This window comes from Prionailurus bengalensis, chromosome B1, assembly GCF_016509475.1.
Source record: "Prionailurus bengalensis isolate Pbe53 chromosome B1, Fcat_Pben_1.1_paternal_pri, whole genome shotgun sequence".
Lineage (NCBI taxonomy): Eukaryota > Metazoa > Chordata > Mammalia > Carnivora > Felidae > Prionailurus > Prionailurus bengalensis.
In genome coordinates, this window is record NC_057344.1 from 62,363,244 (window position 1) to 62,384,820 (window position 21,577).

Sequence of the window (21,577 nt, forward strand, 5' to 3'; positions counted from 1 at the left end):
TTCCAATGCTGTGAAATAACTGGACTATTCCCCAGCCTGTTTATTCAACAAAAAACTTTACTCAGTTACAAATATCAGTCTTCATGGGTTTATCTTCTCATATAGAAAGTGAAAAAAGGAAAAAAGAAATTCTTGTTTGCATATGATTCTGGGTAATATCGTTAGCTCAATGAAAAAGCAGAAAAAATAACCCTGACATGTGACAATATTTGAAAGAAACTGAATGGAACAAGGGTCAGTTCAGGATATCCTGTACAATTCCAATGTTAATACAAAGACCTGCTATCTAACCGTGATTCTAGCCAGGGACGTACCAATCTGTATGTGCTAATAACTAAAGTTATAAAATCTGCCATGGTAATTCTTTCAAAATGGGCACAAATCCAATTTAAGTAGAAAATTCAGGAGCAGACCCTCTAAGAATGAAATCAGAACTGAATAACTATTTCTTGTTTCCATCTAGCTCATACTGGTTAAGGAGATACAGATAATTGTTCTTATAAAATTAGAATATTTTAAGAGCTTAGGACCAAAAATGAATAGACTAATATTGTGCTATTAGAATGCTTTTTTTTTTTTTGGCCAAAATCATGACTTAAAACTTTAAATGGCACCATTTTCAAATGTCTTTCCTCTGGTAGGCATTTGAGTTTGATACTACTGGTATTTACAGTGCCATCGCTCATGTAGCATAGATGAGATATTTTGGGGAGGGAAATTAAACCAAATGCAAAACATTTAGCAGAAGTTAAGTTTAAATGTGGAGACTGTTACAGGGTCTGTTCTATAAGGACCTGGGGATAATGTGGTGCTTTTCTGGCTGCCAGATGGCATCACAGCCACTTCTATATCTGTTTATACAAAGTTATTCGAATGCCACCCGTGTGTGAAGTGTAGAACTTCTGGGTATTATGAAGTTTCCATTAGTAGGCTTGGATATCTGAACACCGTACATGGTTTTTTTTTTTTTTTTGACATTTGAACAGTCAACAATGATATTACTCATTGATATGATTAACTCTACTTGGAAGCAGTGCTTTACCCAAAGTGCATGAAATTCTGGATGTTGTCAAGAAAAGAACACTCCCTTCGTACCTTCCTTGCAGTCATGTTTATTTTCATGCAGCACAAATCCATTACGGCACTGACACATGTAGCTCCCCATTGTGTTGACACACTCATGTTGACACCCGCCATTATCCTTAGAGCATTCATCTTTGTCTGGTGAAAAGATAACCCCACACTTTAGTAAGTAGCTTTAAAAACAAAGGATATCAAAGGGGAGTCTTTTAGTTGCAGTTAACGCTGGCAAAGGGTAAACTAAGTTACAGCTTTCTTTGTTCCCAACATAAAAAAATAAATAAATAAGTAGAGTGTCTTAGTTTTACCCACTCCTTGTTTAGCTTGGAGCCTTAGACCATGAATTGAGTGTCTATGACTATTGGCTGTAGGATGACAACCTGTAGCCTTACACTCCGATGCTGGAGTAGGAGTTTTGAGTAGGAGAGAGGAAATGAATGGATCTTTCTCCAACTAATCTTAAACATTTATTGCCAATTTTTAAAAATAAATAAAATTGTGAGTGGTTTGAATAATTGCAAGAACTGGCATTTAAGTAGAGGGAAATTCTTTAATATGTTAGCCATGGTGTATAGACAGAGGCTAAACAAGGTTCCAAAACTTGTGTATAATCACTTAAAAAAAAAAAAAACACTCAGCATACCTACTGCAGTTGATTTTTTTTTTTTGTTAACTTTGCCGTTATGGTTAGCACTAATGAATCTGGACACTTCATAACAGTCCAAGACAAAACAAAATAAAACAAAACAAAACACAAGTATCATTAGATTATCCTAAAGAAGTAACTTAACTTACATATTTTAAGCAAATATACTCCAGTAGACCAGTTTATTAATAAGTAATACCCTGAAGAGGCTTTTAGTGTGTTAGAAGCAAAGGTTAGAATAGGAAACATGAGCTTTAAGAAATAGCCAACAAATTCACTACAGGGAAAAAAGCCAAACTAGATTAGCAGGCAGTCAATCCAGTGAGAGGCATCAGCCACCATACTATGTCACTCAGCTGTCATTCCATGGCTGGCTTGTCCATTAAAGTCAAAACTGGCAGATTGCTCCTGACACACACAGATGATGACACATCACTCAGACTTTCATCACTCCCACAGCATAGAGAACAAAAGGACACATGACAGTTACATCAGAGGTTGGCTAAATTCATAATTTATACTGTCAACTGATTTTTCTAGTGAGAATTTGTGAGCTCATGGTGGCACCCAGATAGCTAAAGCTATTTTTGTATTTTTATCAAATCAATATTCACTCTATGGAAATGGGTTTAGGAAAAACTTTTTTTTATCAAAGAATCTGATAGTAATTTTTAAGGATGCATCTATTTTTTTTCACTTTTGGAGACCGATTACATGACATAGCACACACATGGGATACTTTCATGTATTGGTAATATCGGAATACTCAAAATGCATACAGACAGTCCCAAAGTTTTAAGGAATGTATAAGAATCAATGTATCTGTGATTTATATGCTATCTTTAATACCTCCCCTACACTTTTATTACTTACTATGTAGCCTAAGAAAAAGAAAAAAGAGTAGAATAAAGACAATTGTTCTCTAACAGTGCATCAACATGTATAAGAAATCAGAAGCTAATATAGAATTAGCCTTCTAAAATTAATTTTAGAAAAATTTAAAATCATTTCAAAGCCCCACTCTCTTAATTGTGTCAACAGGGAAAATTATGGTTTATGAGTTATGAATGACTTCTGCAAAACAGGGGGATGGCAAGCCATACTTTTTACCATGATGGTTGTCAGCTAATTTTAAATTTTTTTCTCAACTTTTTTTATTTATTTTTGGGACAGAGAGAGACAGAGCATGAATGGGGGAGGGGCAGAGAGAGAGGGAGACACAGAATCGGAAACAGGCTCCAGGCTCCGAGCCATCAGCCCAGAGCCCGACGCAGGGCTCGAACTCACGGACCGCGAGATCATGACCTGGCTGAAGTCGGATGCCCTACCGACTGCGCCACCCAGGCGCCCCTGGTGTCAGCTAATTTTAATGTGACTTTCCAGAGACTCTTTAGTTAAGATGCTTCATATGTATACACACATATGAGTGGATGTAGAAACTCACTTCATCTTTGTTAAATGGAAATAACCAAGTTAAAATTTCTGGTGCCAGCATTACTTACTCTGAAACAGACACGTATTTCCCATGAAAATGTTTAAATAATGAATGTCTGGTGTACTTAAAACAAAACTTGATAGAGTGAACTTTAGTTGTACTATATGTCAACCAGACATTTTTTTTTAAGTTTACTTATTTATTCAGAGAGGAAACGGGGGGGGGGGGGGGGGGGGGGGAGGGGGGCGGGCAGGCACAGGAGAGGGGGAAAGAGAGAGGAGGACAGAATCTTAAGCAGGCTCCATGCCCAATGCAGAGCCCAATGTGGGGCTTAATCTCATGACTATGGGATCATGATCTGAGCCAAGATCAAGAGTTGGACACTTAACTGACTGAGCCTAGGTCAACCAGATTTCTGAGAGTTCTTTGGAAATCTAATAACTGCAAGCAAATTAGTTTAGAGAAAATGAGTTCCCATTTACAACCGACTGGTGAACAGATAAACTGCTCAGTGACAAACCCTATGATAGCAGGGACTACTGGAATTATCTTTTTATCTGGAGCTGGTTTTAAATTAAAAATAAGTTTTTATTTATAATTTTTAAAAATAATTTTAGTGGAAAAATAAGAAGGAGGGGAAGAAGAGAAAGAGGAGAAAGAAGATTTTATACGGTCATTATTGTCTAAGTAACCATCGTACTATTTTCCAGTTTCCTTGTTGATTGGTGTTTCCTGCCTTCATCTCCCCATCTGATGTGCCAAATATAATCAATGTCACAAGAAAATAAGAGTAATAAAAATGCAATGTTAGAATATCTATACTATATATACCATATAAATGTATATATTATATACACATTTATATATATATTTATATATACTATACATGCATTTCCATAGTATATATAGTATAGATATTTATATATGTACTACATATATCTATATATACAGATATATAGATATATATATACACACTAGAATTGAGCTAAAATTCAAAACTAGACTAATCAAAATCAAAACGGCAACTAAAAGCAGTAGTTATCATGCCCAGCAAAGTAGCATAGAAAACTGTGCCTCCACGTGTCAAATAATCAAATGAAAAGAGAAAGTTTCAGTTAATATTGGAATACTTAAAATTATGCACACAATTTACACTGGAGAGACAAAGAAAGCTATTTATTTAAATTAATGTTGTTATCTAGGGAGTAGTGCATACAGTGTGCTTATTTTAAAAACAGTTGTTTCAATAGAAGTAAATAAACTCTTCTAATTAAAGTGAATGTAATATCTGATCATCTGTTCATAAGAAATAGCATCATAAAAGACAAATTGCACAAATATATTCTGGACTTCTTATATATGGAAGTCATCAAACTAGAGATACAAACTATTAGCACACATGATTATATTTCACTTTCCTTTTCTCCTCCTAGGACACACAAAGTACAAATATGTTGAACAAGGAAAATCCAAAAGAGAGAAGGGAGGAGAATGGGGTTTTTAAATATTTCTCAGAATATTTGCATAATAAATTTAATAATTGAGAATTCTATCAACTTATTTTCATACTGTAGTTTCATACTGTAGTTTCATACTGTAGGCACAAAAATTTAAAAATAGTTTTTTATTAGTGAGAGAAACAAATGTTTTGTTCAGTAGAAATAAAACATTTATTTTCTGCAGATGGAAATTAGCCTCCTTCTTTGGAATGGACATATCTGCTTTCCATTCCTTCATGTTAGATAAAGGAAAGGTCCATTATTAGGAAAAAAGGAGGTGGCATTTTCCCATCAGAGGCCTTCAGAGTATCTCTGAGACTATCAGAAGCCATCAGTCTATGAATAATACATACTGGATGGAACTGAAGTGGTAACCTGTATCAAATTCTTGCAAGATTCAAAAATAAAAATTTTCTCTTTGCAGAAAGCTTCCTTGTCTGTAGGGGAAAAAAAAGTAAAGGGTCCATGCAAACAGAACAGAAACATATATGAGCAGACATACTCACACTAAATGACAAAACATAAAACACAGGCCCACGCACACTCCCACATAAACACATACACTCCCTTGCATATGGGCACATATACACGGCACATTCTAGTTTTAACATAGAACTAACAGTAAATGATCATCTTCAGAACAGCACTAATAAACTAATATTACACGGTCTGTTAACTAACCAGAACTTTAAAAAAAGTCTTGAGGAAACAATGGCACTAGTAAATTCTACTGAGAGCTATGACTAGGACAATTCGCTCTTTCCAAAACATGCAAAACTTTAAGTATCATTAATAATAAAAACTTGTCAAAATCATAGGAAAGTTTCAATTGTTTAATTATTTGAAATTAATCACATTAACATTTGAAGTTTTCTTAGAATAATATCAGGCTGAATTTCTAAAAATATCTACAAGCATTCCATTGGAGAGCTGGTGTACAGGAGGAACAAGGTATAGAACTAACTGTAGGAAACATTAAAAAAAAATTCCTTAAAAGAAAGGCGGGGGGGCAGGGGAGGAGGTGGCGACTGGGTGGCTCAGTCAGTTAAGCATCCGACTTTGGTTCAGGTCATGATGTCACACAGTTCATGAGTTCCAGCCCCGCATCGGGCTCTGTGCTGAGCTGACAGCTTAGAGCCTGGAGCCTGCTTCAGATTCTGTGTCTCCCTCTCTTTCTGCCCCTCCCTTACTCTCTGTCTCTCTCTGTCTCAAAAATAAATAAACATTTTTAAAAATTCCTTAAAGAAGTAACTGTATGCAGTGAAAGCTGGAGAAAATGAAGAGCATGTCTGCTGAAATCACTTGAATTTAGAGGTAGAAAAGTCACACAGATTATTTTATGACTTCTACATCTGTCACAGACAAACTGGAAGTCAGGAAAGCTGGATTTTATTCCATTTCGGTCACTGAGCAAGTCACTGGGTCCATCAGTACTTGATCTGTGAGAGACTGCTCTTAAATGAACTTTATTCTCCAAATTCTCTAATACTTAACTCTAATTTAATTCTCACCAATACATCGTCACCTAAAGAAGAGAGAATGTTTAATTCTTATTGGCCAAATCATTTTTAACAGTCTTTTCAAATAATGAATGCTAAAATTAAATTTTTAAAAACCCATCAAGTTTGACAAATATTGCTGCTTTTGCAGGCATAAAATCCTACTAATATTTCCTTTAAGTTTAATCCATTTAAAAAAAAGTAACTTTCTTCTGAGAAGAATACAGTTAACTTTGCTTAACCACATAAAATAAGTAAACTATATCATGTATATCTGTGCAGATTTATGTCCTTGTGTTCAAGTATAAAATCGTGCAAAATTAAGTGTGGTTTTACTATCATATGAAGTAAGGTATTAGTGTTAACTGAAAAACAAACCTCATTCAGTTAAAAAAGATAACAGTAACATATTGTTTGACCAGATCATCTTTTAGGAAATGCTTATGCCATTTCTGATTTAGCTAAAAAACTGAAGAGGTACACAATTTTATATCATGACTTTGTCCTTATTTCCTTATTAGCTTTCCTAGTACTTCATTATATTGTTTTTAGAATATATTCTAAAATCAGTACAGTATAGGACACTTTGATTTTGGTGGTGGACCTTGTGGACTTTCTGCTGTATAATATAGTAGTAACTCCTAAGTGTTCAAGCTATAGCATTTTTCATGTCTAATGAAAGATTTTATTATGTTAAGGTTAAGATTTTAAATCATAACTTATTGTGATGGTTTCTTATTTTCATCAACATGTGACAGAATTCTTTATTTTGCTAATAAGTTCTCTTAAAAGTCATTCTTCTGATTCCATTTCTTAGGTCTATAAAGTGCTTATTTAAAATGAGAAGCTATTGGCACCCCTGGGTGACTCAGTTGGTTAAGTGCCGACCCTTCATTTTGGCTTGGATCCTGATCTCACAGTTTTGTGAGTGCTGACAACTCAGAGCTTGCTTAGGATTCTCTCTCTCCCTCTCTCTCTGCCTCTACCCTGCATGTGCTCTCTATCTCTCAAAATAAATAAATTAAAAAAAAAATGAAATGAGAAGCTGTGTACGAAAATAACTGGAATATCTATGTGATTATTTTATTAAATATTTCTCTTTTGGAAATGATGCTATAAATATTTTATTTCACTGTACACATTTAAAATCTAAACATATTTTCTTGTCTTTTTATTCTTGATGTATCACTTAGCTGCAAGAAATCTAGATTTTGAATATTTTTTGTTTCCAAATAATATGGAATCACCTACTATCAAATGTTGTTTCTTCTATTTATTGAATTCCTTGGTAATTATTCCTAGTACAAGACTGTGGAAAAAATAGCTGAACATGTTATGTTCTTCCCTCTGTTTTCATAAACTTATAGTCACTTCTGAAATATTTAGAACGCTGGTTACAAATAGAATCACTTAGGACTTCATATCTCTCAATTAACATATACAATACAGTAATAACACATTTATTCCATTGTCTATAATAAGATAATACTATTAAGTAACTATAAAGTTAAAATTATAAAATTTAAATCAACTGAAAATACTTACATTAGGATTATTAACCTGTATTAGTATTTATGAAGTAATTAATGAAAGAGATGACTTTAAAATTTTCTTCACTCTCAAAGGTCAAAGTCTATTAGGTAAATGTTTGCAAATTTAGAAACATTTGGGGTAACAGTTAGAAATATGCTATGTGTTTTTCTTCTAAAGTTATTTTTGTATTTGATTTGAAAATTGAAAGAAATTGGACAAAAACTATAATGCACCGTCTTCCCACCTTAGCACAAACATTCTTGGTATTTTTATACAGCAACTTTCAGGTTTGTTCCCCTCCACATGCTTAGCTGTATGCATAGCGTGCAGATAGTTTGTACCTAGATTTCCATTAATGTTTTGTCACATACAACTTTATACACCACAGAATCTTTAAACCATCTCTACTGTGTGGAAAAGTACACAAAGTGTATTTGATATAATTTACTTACCATTTTCTTCCTGTCACAAAATTAGGTTGTTTCTAATTTCTATCACTATCATAGTATATTGAAATCCTTCTTCCAGATTTTGAAATATTTCTTTACAAATATGTCTCAAGAATGAGATTTCTGAGACAACTAGAATAGTCGCTGTAAATGACTCTTGATCCCTATGCTAAATTTCTTTCTAAAGAGTTTGTTACAATAAATCCAGTAATACGTTTTATCAAATACCCCAAGAGTAAATTTTAACAAACAAACAAAAAACTTTCAATTTTGTTTGTGAAATATAATATCCCCATGGTTTACATGCCTACTTTCTAATAAATATAATGAATTATTGAACTTTGAACACATAATTATATATTATTACATTTAAAGCATTATTAGATCTCTGAAATAACATTTTTAATGTGAATAGAGCATGTCTATTAAAATAGGTGATCTTCTGTAAATTATGACTTTGTAAGAGATCATGTTTAGGACATTAGGTAAACTACGAATGTGTTACCGTCTCTTGATAGTACCACAGCAGCTCTTTATTATAATATAATGTTGTTACCTCCCCTTTCCCTGAGCAAACATCGTCTCCACCAACCTAAACTCCCAGGAAATTAAACGTAAAATAGATTTAATACTCATCTAGAACCACAGTATTTTAAATATGAATTTGACAAACGGCTGATATTTTTCAATGCATCACAAAGAAACAATGGAAATGTATAGTTAATGATAATTACCTTGGAGTTACAAATTATTAATCTAATAAAGAAGTGAAAAGTATATCTGTTGTTTTTCAGGTCACAGATACGTTGAGTGTAACACATAACGAAGGCTATTTGCAAAGGGCATGATGGGCTCTTAGACAAACCAGGACATGCTGGGGTTTAAATGCTTGTGGCACTGAGCCGTTTACTTAACTCCTCAGCTGTTTCTTCTGTCAGGTGACTATAGTAGTGAGAATATTACATCCTTATTTTGATTATTAAAGAGGTGATGCATGCCTGCATAATAAATTTTCAAAATGGAAGCTATCCTATGAACACCCGGGGTTTAATTTCCCCCTTGAAATTCATTGTTCCATTTACTTCACTACCTACATTCCATCAAACAATCTAGACTAGACTCAATGTTACCTAGTTGATTTATACTTTTTAAATATAGCACTGATAAATACCAAAAACAGACACAATTTCCTAAAATGATCTGCATCAGTGAATATGATTTACAGCAAATTAGTTGTTTTGGGCTCAAGTACTCCCAAGGTACTCAGATAATTTTACAAAGCACAGGTACACAGACAGGAATAAAGACTTGTACTTGGATGTGCTGGAGAACATCATCTTCTTTATGTCCCCTTATATTTGTATCATAAGAATTAAAGTAGCATGCTGTATATTTCAACAGTATCGTTCTAAAGACACAAACAATCTGTCTTTACAATTTGAAAGTTTTTCCTGACCAATAATATCAGATAATGAGTTTTAAATATTCTGAGTAACTTTAAATTTAAGCATCCTTTGCCACCGGTATATGGAGAATGTATCTTTTAAAAAGGTAATTATTTAGTAAAATGTCGGACTATGGACAGTGAAAAAGATCCTGAATATTATTAATATTATGATAAAATTTATTCACTTTATAATTTCCATTTTTAAAATAAATACTTTGGTGGTTCTAAAATAAGAACCCTTATCTCTAACCACTGAGTCACGTAAAATTTGTAAAACATGCTATGCAGAAAATAGTGAAGTCTAAGAAAGCCTTGCTTTCATCAAATTAGGATATTAAAATGCTACTTTGAATAACATAAATCTTAAATGAATGCCTGAGATGAATTTTTAAAAGGCAATTAAATCTGGGGGAAGAAAGGCAAGGTGAATAAGACAGCCAAGATCCCTTGTATTTTGAATGTACTTCTGTGTATGACGTGGACCTCAATGGAGTTTGTGAACCATTAACTTCAATTACACTGAAAACCCCAAACAAACCCCGGGCACTGTAAATCTCATTAATTTTAAACACATGGGGACTGGAATAAATGGACTTTGAATTAACTCAATCCAAATTACCTAATATTAAAATATAATTGGAATTCAGTTGCTTTAAACTGCTTGCCAGTCTGAAAGGCAGAATAGATTGCTATACTAGGGTTTATTATAATTTTATCTACTTTTGAAGTTTCAGCATATTATCTTTATAAGTAAAGTATGATTCCAAAATTGGAAAAATAAAAGGAATTTTCACTGATATTTCCATATATTTCCTTAAAGTTGAGGGATGTTCTAACAAATACAAGCTCTAGAAGAGGGACATTTTGCTATGAGTTGGTTAAACTAAATATTAAATTCCAAACAGAAGGGTCAACTGTTAAATATACCTGATAATCTCTTATTTTTAGTAAAATTATAATGTCAATATTTGTAGGTTTCATACTATAATCTTTTCTATAGTGGTAAGGCAAAGTATGATTTTCATATCAATTTAGCAATAAGAATGAAAATATAATAAAAGGAAGAAGAAAAAGGTTGTTAAATAATAAGAACAAAAAATGTGTTGGTTAAATGAGATCAGATATTCCAAAAACAAAGATAAACCATTTTGAAAAAGCCTGCCACTTTTTCAAAGTCTTGTATCATTATCCCCATCCATTTATAAAGTCACCGTATGAAAACACTGTAATAACTTTGTGTTATTTGTATTAGCCTTCATAAAATTTGATTGTTAAGTGTTTAGGAGCTACATTTTATCAGGGCCCCAATTATTAACCTTCTATTTATAAGTAAAAAAAAATTGTTAAACCTACAATAAATGTCCGTGCATTCTATGTCCCTCCAAGTTACATTTACAGAAAACTATGAAGAATAGATAATAATTTAAGCCAATCCACCTTGAAAGTCCACGATATACACATGGAATATTGATACCTGAGAAGAAATGTGCTTTGAAGCCCTTCTTGGATACAGTGTTGTCAGATCTGAATTCAATTCTCATATTGTTGAACTGAGATGTGATCACTTCAGGCACTTCGGCACCACAAAATTTGCCATGCAATTTAGACTCCGAGGAAAGGCCACTCCAAATCTCCACATAATCATATTTGCAAACCTAGAAAAAACAAAAATATTATAGACACCAGATTTTAAGAGTCTCATGCTCTACTGACTGAGCTAGCCAGGCACTGTATAGTCACAGATTTTAAAGTGTCAGAGGATTGACATTCATTTTTGAAAAGTCTACTATTTCTTTCTCTCTTTAGTCCTCTGGTAGTCAAATTGGAATTAACAAGTAAACAAACAAACAAACAAAAAAATCAGAGAAAGAGTCCAAATATGAGGTGGATGGCATGAAAAATAGACTAGTGAATTTTGCTCTGAATACCTATTTGTATATACAAATGTGTGTTTGTTTATATGTATTCACAATATATTTTTTTCCCAAAGAATAGAGTTTAGGAGAACTGAGATGAATATTTGTTGAGATAATGGTGCTGATGGTCACGAGAACATCCTTTGCGGCCTTAAAAAAAAAAAAAATTAAATGTTTAGATATTTTCACTAGGAACTGTGAAAGAACTTGTCATGTGCTGTCTTAGTTAACGCTGACAACAATTACATCAAATTGCCATTTAGGGACACCTGGGTGGCTCAGTAGGTTAAACATCCGACTCTTGGTTTTGGCTCAGGTCATGATCTCACATTTTGTGAGTTCGAGCCCCACATCGGGCTGTGTGCTGTCAGTGCAGAGCCTGTTTGGGATTCCGTCTCCCTCTCTCTCTGCCCTTCACTTGTTTGCTCCCAACCTCTCTCTCAAAACAAATAAACTTTAAAGAAGAAAAATTTTAAAAATCTAAAAAAATTGGTACATTTAAAGTCTATAAAACAACCATTAACAACAGAAACCTTCCTTTCTACCGTAAAGATAAGAAAACTGAGGTTCAGAAATTTTTAAATAAAATGTCCAAAATTATACTTATCATGCATGGCAGTTCAGTGAAAACAGCACAGAGTTTGCCTTGGTCCAGTGCTGTCTCCCAGAAACACTGTGTCCTAATCAGAAGAGTACCCTTAGGAAATTTCAAAGACACAGACACTGTGGTATACAAGAAAAAGGATACCTCGTCTTTCAAATTCATCAAACAAATTGATACTGCTTAACTTCTTTGAGTTGCTAGGCACTATAAAGTTACTCTGTCCCTATACCATAGAATTGCAAACAAATAAAAACTCTATGTGGTCGAATGGAGAGGGGAATTTACACTAAAATAAAGTAGACTCATTCTGTTTTATATGTAACGCACTAACAACACCAAAGTGGAAGAAGCTACGTGAACACCAGGCATTATTAAGCAATTTTATGGCTACTCTAACAGATGTTTCCATAATACACTTCTCCAAAGTTCCAAGAGAGCACATTCTAAAGAATATATCTTGCATGAATGACCTTATTACATAAATGTGTAATTAGCAAGGTTTAACAATGCATATGATTGAACCCTGGGGCATGATCTGTACTTTGCAATATGTCAACTCAAATTGAAGTTTCTTGTGATATTAATTAGGTGATAAATAAGCAAAAGGTTGTTAGGAAAAAATTAAAAGTTTACAACTTCAGCCTCTGTTTAGAGAGGGCTCTGGCACAGACTAGGAGAATGTTACCAAGGTTAAAGTTGTTTGACATCATCTTTCCTTTGGATATCAATATAATGAATACAACAATGGACTTTAAACTTTGTCCGATATTCTATAAGTCAAGTTTTTGCTCATGTCTTTAAGTAAGCAAGACATCAAACCACAAAAATACACAGAATTCTATAACAGCCTTCCACATAGTAACATCATTATAAGTTTAAGAAACTTGGGATATCTTATCGAGTTTATAAAGGGTCCTTCCAGGAACAAAGAACATAGCACCCATGGGAAAAATGCTTTCAGAATAGTGACCCATTTATTTAAAACCACATATCCCCCCATCCTCTTGAATACAAACTTCTAGCCTTCCTAGTAACATCTATCAACTAATGAATCAAAAATGTTGTATCTGTCACAACTAATAGCTTCAGGGGAAACTGACAGAGTAGAAGTCATTCAACACTAAGTTCATACCACATCACAGAACTGGTAGGGAGATGATCATTTTCAAAAAGGGTCGCTCATATGAAACCTTTTCTAAAATTGCTATAAAAATCTGTTCTTCATTTCAATATTTCTCAAAATTTCAGGGAATTATTAAAGGAAAATGATATGTCATGTGGACAGAGTATGTTAGAAACATAAACAGTTTTTGCCATCATAAAATGTACACATGATGTAAGGAAGGTCTCAAAAGAGACCAGCTGAGCTCTCATTTCTATAATTCTCTGAAATACATAAGTTCATCACCTGTCAGATGTTAATTTCCTTTAAGGAAACACAAAAGTCAGGAACTTCTTACCTCAAAACCATTAGTAGGACTAAAAAAATGCACACGAGTGCCTTGATGGACTACTACAGGCAGAATTAACAGAAAAAAAAAATAAAAGGAATTAAGAAAAAATAAAGAAAAGCAGGAGAGGTGAAAAACAAAGACAAAATAATGGTGTAAAAATCCCTAAATATTACCAACTATTATTTCCCAGGAGAATAGATACATTATATTTCTGTTATCTCACTTCTTTATGAGTGTTCAACATATATATGTATGTGTGTGTGTGTGTGTGTGTGTGTGTGTGTGTGTGTGTGTATGTCAGAGACAAAATAATTTTTGAGTTAATTTTATCATACTTAAAAGTTTTAAATCATGTTTGTTTTAAAACAACCACAGAAGTCATTGGAAGAAAAGATATGGAAGTTAGAAAATTAAAAAAAAAAAGAAAAGGAAGTGGGAAAACTCAACAAAACTGAAATTAAACCAATGTTGACCAATTATACAAAGGACACAGTCCTAAAAGTTCTCATTTCTAGACTTGACATTCCATTCGAATTTGGTGTGTGTGCACTAGCAAGCACCTAGGAATTCTTAAATAAATGATTTCGCTTGTTTGAATGTGGCCACCTGGCAGAAAATGGGTCCTTTATTACAATAAGCTATATTTTGTAAAGGAAAGATAGAGTCAACTAAATGCTTCTTTGATTGAGATTAAAAAATTAATCTTTATTTATAATCACGAACATGTTCATAATGAAAAACTACTTAACGCTGAAAATATACTCATTGCCACAAGTAAAATAGAGCAGGTTATTCTAAATGGCTTCTTCCCCCACTTTATTTATTTCAAAGAGTTGGGGGATAGGGGCAAAGGGAAGGAGAGAAAGAATCTTAAGAGCTCTGTGCTCAGCATGGAGCTCGACATGGGTCTCAGTCGCATGACCCTGGGATCATGACTTGAGCAGAAACCAAGAATTGGATGCTCAACCAACCCAGGAGATAGCTTAAATAGCTATTTTTGTTTTGACTCAAGCAGTGGATATTAGTTGATTGATGTTTTTAGAAAAGTCTCTGTGACATGAAGTTGACCTTAATTTTTCCATATTTCTTGGATAAATGAAGCTGTATAATAATACACTAAGTAAAAACTGCCTCTAGGTAATTTTCAGTCTCCTAGAAACAGTCTAAAATATCATCCAATGTTGGGGCACCTGGGTGGCTCAGTTGGTTAAGTGCCCTACTTGGGCTCAGGTCATGATCTCGTGGTTCATGACTTTGAGCCCCACATTGGGACTCACTCTCCAGCTCAGAGCCTGGAGCCTGCTTTGGATTCTGTGTCTCTCTCTCTGCCCCTCCCCTGCTCACACTCTGTCTCTCTGTCCCTCAACATACATAAACATTAAATTTTTTTTCTTTAATGTTTATTTATTTTTGAGACAGAGACAGAGCATGAACGGGGGAGGGGCAGAGAGAGAGGGAGACACAGAATCGGAAACAGGCTCCAGGCTCCGAGCCATCAGCCCAGAGCCTGACGCGGGGCTCGAACTCACAGACCGCGAGATCGTGACCTGGCTGATGTCGGACGCTTAACCGACTGCGCCACCCAGGCGCCCCTAAAATTTTTTTTTCATTAAAAAAAATAATAATAAAAATAAATATCATCCAATGCCAACAGAAATTACAAACAGTTGCAGAAATGAACAGTACAGCAAAGACTATAACATCTATATGACTGTACTTCTGTAACCCTTCCCTCCTTCTCTCTTTCCTCCCTTCCTCCCTTCCATTTACCAGGTTGTCTTCAGAGGTTCCCAAAACACAACAGAAAAAAAAATTGCATTTATTATTCACTTACTTCATTGCCTTCCAATTCAAAAAACTCAAACTTCATAGAAATTCTGTATTGGGTTGGTGCAACCACTTGCCACACACAGTTTTTATTAGGAGGGTACTCCTTGGGCCACCCTGGAGTGGTTATAGTGCCATTAAGTTTGGTAAGAAGTCCGCCACAAGCCGCTAGAAGGAAAGAAAAGGACAAAGTTTTCTCCTATAGAGTCATTCCCTTCTTAGCATCTTTCCATCGATAACCAAACATCTCAGCATTAAATTTCAACCATCTTCCAGATTTTTCAAAATCTAGAAAGTCTCAGTCTCGGCTCCTTAGTTTTTACTACAACTATTTTAATTATCTAATCCCATTTATAAGGCACTAATTCGTAGTTTTGGATCCAAACAAGCTACGACTGTGTAACAACATTTCAGATCACTTTAAAGTTAGGAAAACAACATAAAGAAAACTGGGTGTCAGTTCTCTTATCTTTTAAATGGGTAGTATAATACCTACACAGTATGGTTGTAAGCATCAATATAGGCTGATGTAGTGAGACCAAAATCAGTTGTTTATCTCTTCAAACTCATTTTGCCCAAGATGAGCAAGTCTTGGGAGTTAGTGAGCTAGCAAGCTAGATACACTAGAGTAAATAGATCATATTTGTTATTTGAAAACCTCATTTAACAACTGTTTTTTCTTCCCCTTTTGGATGATCTATTTAAAAGAGGTACTATTTAATACCTTACCTCTCTTGCTTATTGTTAGCGAAATTAGCAAAACAGGGTATCCAAAAGTAAAAAGAACACATATTGTACAAGGTTTGTAACTAATTCCTAGGGAGTCAAGAGTTACCTAAAGTAACTGCTCTCTTTAATTGCCTTTGTATATATATGTGTATGTATGCCTATATGCGTGTGTACATATGTATATTACTACATTTATTCATGTATTGTAAAAACTTCCTGTACTTTCACATCTACCACTTTTTGGTAAATTATTATAAAGTAAAACAATTATTCTTAGGCACCACACTGAACTAACAACCACATTGTCTGGTATACAATGTCCTCTGTTTTAAAGATACTGTATCGCCTACTGTGTCTATTTTATCTGAGTACAGAGAGCAGATCAGTAGTTTAATAGACAGGATGGAGACTTTTGTCACAGAGAAAAGTTGAAACTTTTAAGAAGAAACAGAGAGACTGACTCTTTAAACTAGGTCAGGAAGCAAAGACGTCCGCCATGTTTGCCACTGTTATGTCCTCTATTGCAGACACCAGAGAGAGCAAGGTGCTCATTTTTAGGGAACTTCCATTTGCACTTTTGTGGGCACCACCAAAAGTAATCACCAAAGTAATAAATACATCATGATAAGTAATGCTAAATTGCTACAAGCTTTATGAAGATGATTTGGGCAGACATGTTGAGAGAGGAATAAAGGAGGAAGTGACCATTGGAAGGAAGACCAGTGTGTTTATTTTGTAATCCAAGCATGGGGCCTGTAATAGGATGAAGCAGGGGAGATGGGAAAAAGACAAAGCTTTAAATTCTGAAGGAAGACATCACAGGACATGGCAACAAAACATTGTGCAAGAAATCTCCTCTTAGAATGTGTAGAGGAAATGGGGAAAACAGCAAGACCTCTTTGTTTATGAATCATTTATCGATAAAACACATTTAGCTCCAACTTTATATTTGTGCTAAATGCTAAAGATACAAAAAAAATTCAGATTCAGGATTCTGCACTTTAGTAAGGGAGATGTACCCATAAAATATGTTAAGAAAAGGTAAAAATAAATGCCAGACAGATGGATAAAAATCTAGGTTTCAATAGAGACAAAAGTAGAAATAGATGGATAGATAGATGGATGATATAGATAAATAGTGACAGCAAGAGAGAGAGAGAGAGAGAGAGAGAGAGAGAGAGAGAGAGAGAAATACACATATAAACAAGGTGGCCTGGTAACCAAAGGAGGAAATGACTGATTCTATAACAAGAACCCAGGCTAGGAGTCATGTTAGCTATGACGAAACACTGAGTCTTAGGACTCTTGAGGAAACCTCTTGAGGAAAGAGGTTTCTGTGGAGGAAAGGAAAGAGGGAAGCAGAGGGGAAGAAAATGACAGGATAGGAAAGAAAGAAGGAATGGAGCCGCGGTGGTGATTTGGAGGATTCAGGCAGGAAGCGCCACCTGCAAATGCAGCCCTACCTTCACAGCCCCTCTTGTCAGGTCCCAGCTCGTAGCCGGGCTCACACACACACTGGTAACTGCCCAGTGTGTTCAGGCATCGCTGTTCACAGCCCCCACGGTCAGGTTTGGCGCACTCGTCTTCCTCTGCAAAGATGGCGAAAGTTAGAGAACAAGAGACACAGTATTTGGTTTTACATAGTAAGGTGTAAAATTTTCTGAAAATGTGACACTTAATAACTGAATAAAACAGGGACAATTGATTTCTTCAACAAAGGGGAAGGGGCAATTTGTAAGTCCTTGACAGCTGGTATACCAGAATTCATGTCACTACAATCTAATTAGTGTATAAGAACCAAGGGAGGGACTGGAACCTTCTATCAGTGCCAACTGAAGATCACCTTATTTCAGACAAGTATGTGGGTTTTTTTCTGATTGTTAAGGGCTAAAAGAATTCTTACAATGTATAAAATTTCCAGAATAAAATAGAAAGGCTTACTGAAAAAATATAGCTTCACCTGTTGATTTCATAGTATAGTTTGCTAGATATCCTAAGAAATGCTTTTAAAGAAATGCCATTAACTGCAAAAATGTAGTGCACAAAAAAAGTTACAATACAATCTTAGATTTAAAAAAAAAAAAAGCCATGAAGAAACAGCTTATGGTAAATGTAAATTAAAAAGAAAGAAAATTCAGAAACCTACTGGACCTCTTTAGGGGCGCCTGGGTGGCTCAGTTGGTTAAGCGTCCGACTTTGGCTTAGGTCATGATCTTACGGTTTGTGAGTTCAAGCCCCACGTCGGGCTCTGTGCTGACAGCTCAGAGCTTGGAGCCTGCTTCAGATTCTGTGTCTCTGTTTCTCTTTCTTTGCCCTTCCCCAGCTCATGCTACGTCTCTCTCTCTCTCTCTCTCTCTCTCTCTCTCTCTCTCAAAAATAAATAAACATTAAAAAAAAATAAAAGAAACTACTGGACCTCATTAAATGTAAAGCTTTCAGCACTTTCTATATAGACATACTGATCCAGGAAATATTAAAATTCCGTATTTTGTAAATACATATGCTATTTTAATTACACATGGAAATATAAATATATATATGAAATAAATACATATAAAAATATACACTATTTAAAACAGCATAGATGATAAGATATTCCATAATCTCAACCTTCAGAAATAACCTAGTGTGAGTTAAGAAAATAGCAAACAGTATTCTCAGCAGAAACTCTGCGTTGGCCAAAGTCCAAGCATTTTTGGTAACCAAATATATAAACATCACAGGAGAGAATCTTGATAGAATTTTTCTTCTACTGTAAAATCCTACATATAGAGAAGAACTAAAGCATGTAAACGTACATTTTAATAAACACTTTTAATACATCTAGTGAAAGCGCCAATGTTTTATGCCTTTCATATCATATGGTGAATAGCGAAGTAATGCTCAGGGAAAATCCATTATAATGTTCTTTAAATAATCAAATGTTAAAATGTTTGGTTATTAATCACACTAAATTTTGACATACACAACTAAATCCATCATTTATTATATAAAAATCAGTGTAGAGAAAGTTTTGTTTCTCTCCCCATAAAAGAGTTTTTACAATGACACACTTATGGTTAAGTGCCTATGAATTTTCCAAATGCAAATTTGACACTATGTGCACTAAAATGACTTTCTTTTTACCTAAGTAATACACCCCAAATATGAGACATGAAAATACACTAAAATTTGGTTATGTGAGTAAATATTAAAGCTGATCAATAATAATTCTTTGTCAAAAAGGCATTTTCGGTATCAGAACATCCTACGAAGGAGGCCATACATTATTTTCAACGTGGTGAGATGTTGTTATCTATAGGATGGTTTAGAAATGCTGTCACTTGGAAATCAATTGATGAGTGATGTATCAGTAAACTTTCTTCTGATCATGAATCCCATGTTCATTATATTGCAAATGTTTTCTCCCTGTCTGCATTCCCTTTCTGGATTTTGCCATCTTGACTGTTTCATAAAAAGCAGATGACAGAATATCCTAATGAGGCTCCCAGCCTGTTCTAGAAAGTTCCTAATTCCAGTATTATACCGGTAACCTTCTACTATCAAAAGTCATCCAAATATCTTTCCCAACAGTGCATTCAGTATAACTTTCCTCTCTTAACTCGAAGTTAAAGATCACATTTATTCCTCACAAAGGAAATATCACACTTTAAATCACTTCAAATTACCTTTAAAAAAATTGGCAGCAAACCCAGCCTTGTTCACAGTTCCGTCAGAAACGAATTTCATCCACAAGGTGTTGGAGGTAGATCTGATATCTTCAGGTTTATCATAACCACAGAAACGCCCTATCAAAGGGCTATTTTCACTGTTTCCATCTCGAACTTCTAGGTAGTCATAGGCACAGTTGTCATGTCTTTCAATCTGCAATAACAAAAATATGCGAAGATATACATATTTTGAACTTTTTAAATGTTTATTTATTTATCTTGAGAGAGAGTGTGTGTGTGTGTGCATGAGTGGGGAAAGGGGCAGAGAGAGGGAGAAACAGAATCCCAAGCAGGCTCCTTGCTGTCAGCAAGAGCTGGAATCAAGAGCCAGATGCTTAACTGACTGAGCCACCTGAGCGACCCTGTGAAGATATATCTAATTAGCAGATAAAATAATTTCTATACAAAGACTATTATATATGCTCAGTGCCATAGTGCTGACATAGTCACATAACAAATTACTTACAGAGCTTTTCTTGTGAGTGTGCATGACAATATCACAACACCACCACCCATGAATAAAGGGCATAGTTTTCTGGTACACAGGAAGAGGTAAAAAAAAAAAATCTATGGAAGAGTGCATCAGAATCAACAAATGCTAACTGCTTCATAAAAGAAAACAAAAATACAAGTAGTACAAAGCAAAAGAAAATACAGACTGAAAGTTATTAAAAATCTGGGCCAAATATGGTATAAGCAATGTATAATTTGTCCTGAAACATAAAATCGCTGGTAGTTTATCAACAAAACTGTTATTTTATTCACAGAGAAGCTTGATCCAAATTCTGTTGATCAATATTGCACTGTTTAAGTTCATAAATCTCTTTTTAAAGAAAAATCTGATAATATAAAATTACATTCTTTCTTGTCCATGAAATTCTTTACCCATAATTAGCACAGCTATAGAAAGACTGCTATATAGTAGAACGATACACTAGTATATTACTAGTGTATGTAGAATCAGCACTGGCTAGCCCTTTTTTTTTTTTCAACGTTTATTTATTTTTGGGACAGAGAGAGACAGAGCATGAACGGGGGAGGGGCAGAGAGAGGGGGAGACACAGAATCGGAAACAGGCTCCAGGCTCTGAGCCATCAGCCCAGAGCCTGACGCGGGGCTCGAACTCACGGACCGCGAGATCGTGACCTGGCTGAAGTCGGACGCTTAACCGACTGCGCCACCCAGGCGCCCCGAGGCTAGCCCTTTTTCAAGGTAACATGGCTGTTCGGGTGAGCCTTTTTACCCCTACACACTCCTCTTAACCCCTATAATCTACAGGAACTCAATCTCTTTCTTCAAACAACTAAATGCAAATAAAAGCTCAGACCTTTGGCCTATAAAGCTTTATGAAGAATTGCATGTTCATGGACCTATGTTTTGGTCCCCAAACTTCTAAAAACAACAAACCAAAATTTACAAATTCGCTCTCAAATTATAAGACAATTTCTAAACAAAATCCTTATTCTTTTCATAGAAAATGGGTATTAGCCCTGAAGTCTTAGTAAGTCAACTACTGATTAGATATTTAAAGCTAGAAAGCACAGACGTCCATAATTAATAAACCATGCAAAGTATCACATCTTGTCAACTATTTTTCGACATACAATTCACTACTTATTGGAATTCTGTTACACGATGCAAGTCAGGAAATACATTCATTCCATGGAATCACAACCTGAATGGATGAAACTGCTGGTAAAGTTGGTTGAAGAATCTATTTCATCACTTGTTGATTTGTCAATACGTTAA

General features: G+C 34.7%; 1 protein-coding gene across 1 annotated transcript in view; it reads right to left on the bottom strand.

Moving 5' to 3' along the window:
- Positions 1 to 21,577, bottom strand: part of TLL1 (tolloid like 1) — a 214,081-nt gene that overhangs the window by 25,650 nt on the left and 166,854 nt on the right. Inside the window, exons 13-17 of the mRNA XM_043566011.1 lie at positions 19,787 to 19,982; positions 17,582 to 17,707; positions 15,397 to 15,557; positions 11,063 to 11,243; positions 1,096 to 1,221 (exon numbers count right to left, since the gene is read on the bottom strand). Coding sequence (XP_043421946.1) covers positions 1,096 to 1,221; positions 11,063 to 11,243; positions 15,397 to 15,557; positions 17,582 to 17,707; positions 19,787 to 19,982 — 790 coding nt within the window. The remainder of the gene's footprint in view (positions 1 to 1,095; positions 1,222 to 11,062; positions 11,244 to 15,396; positions 15,558 to 17,581; positions 17,708 to 19,786; positions 19,983 to 21,577) is intronic.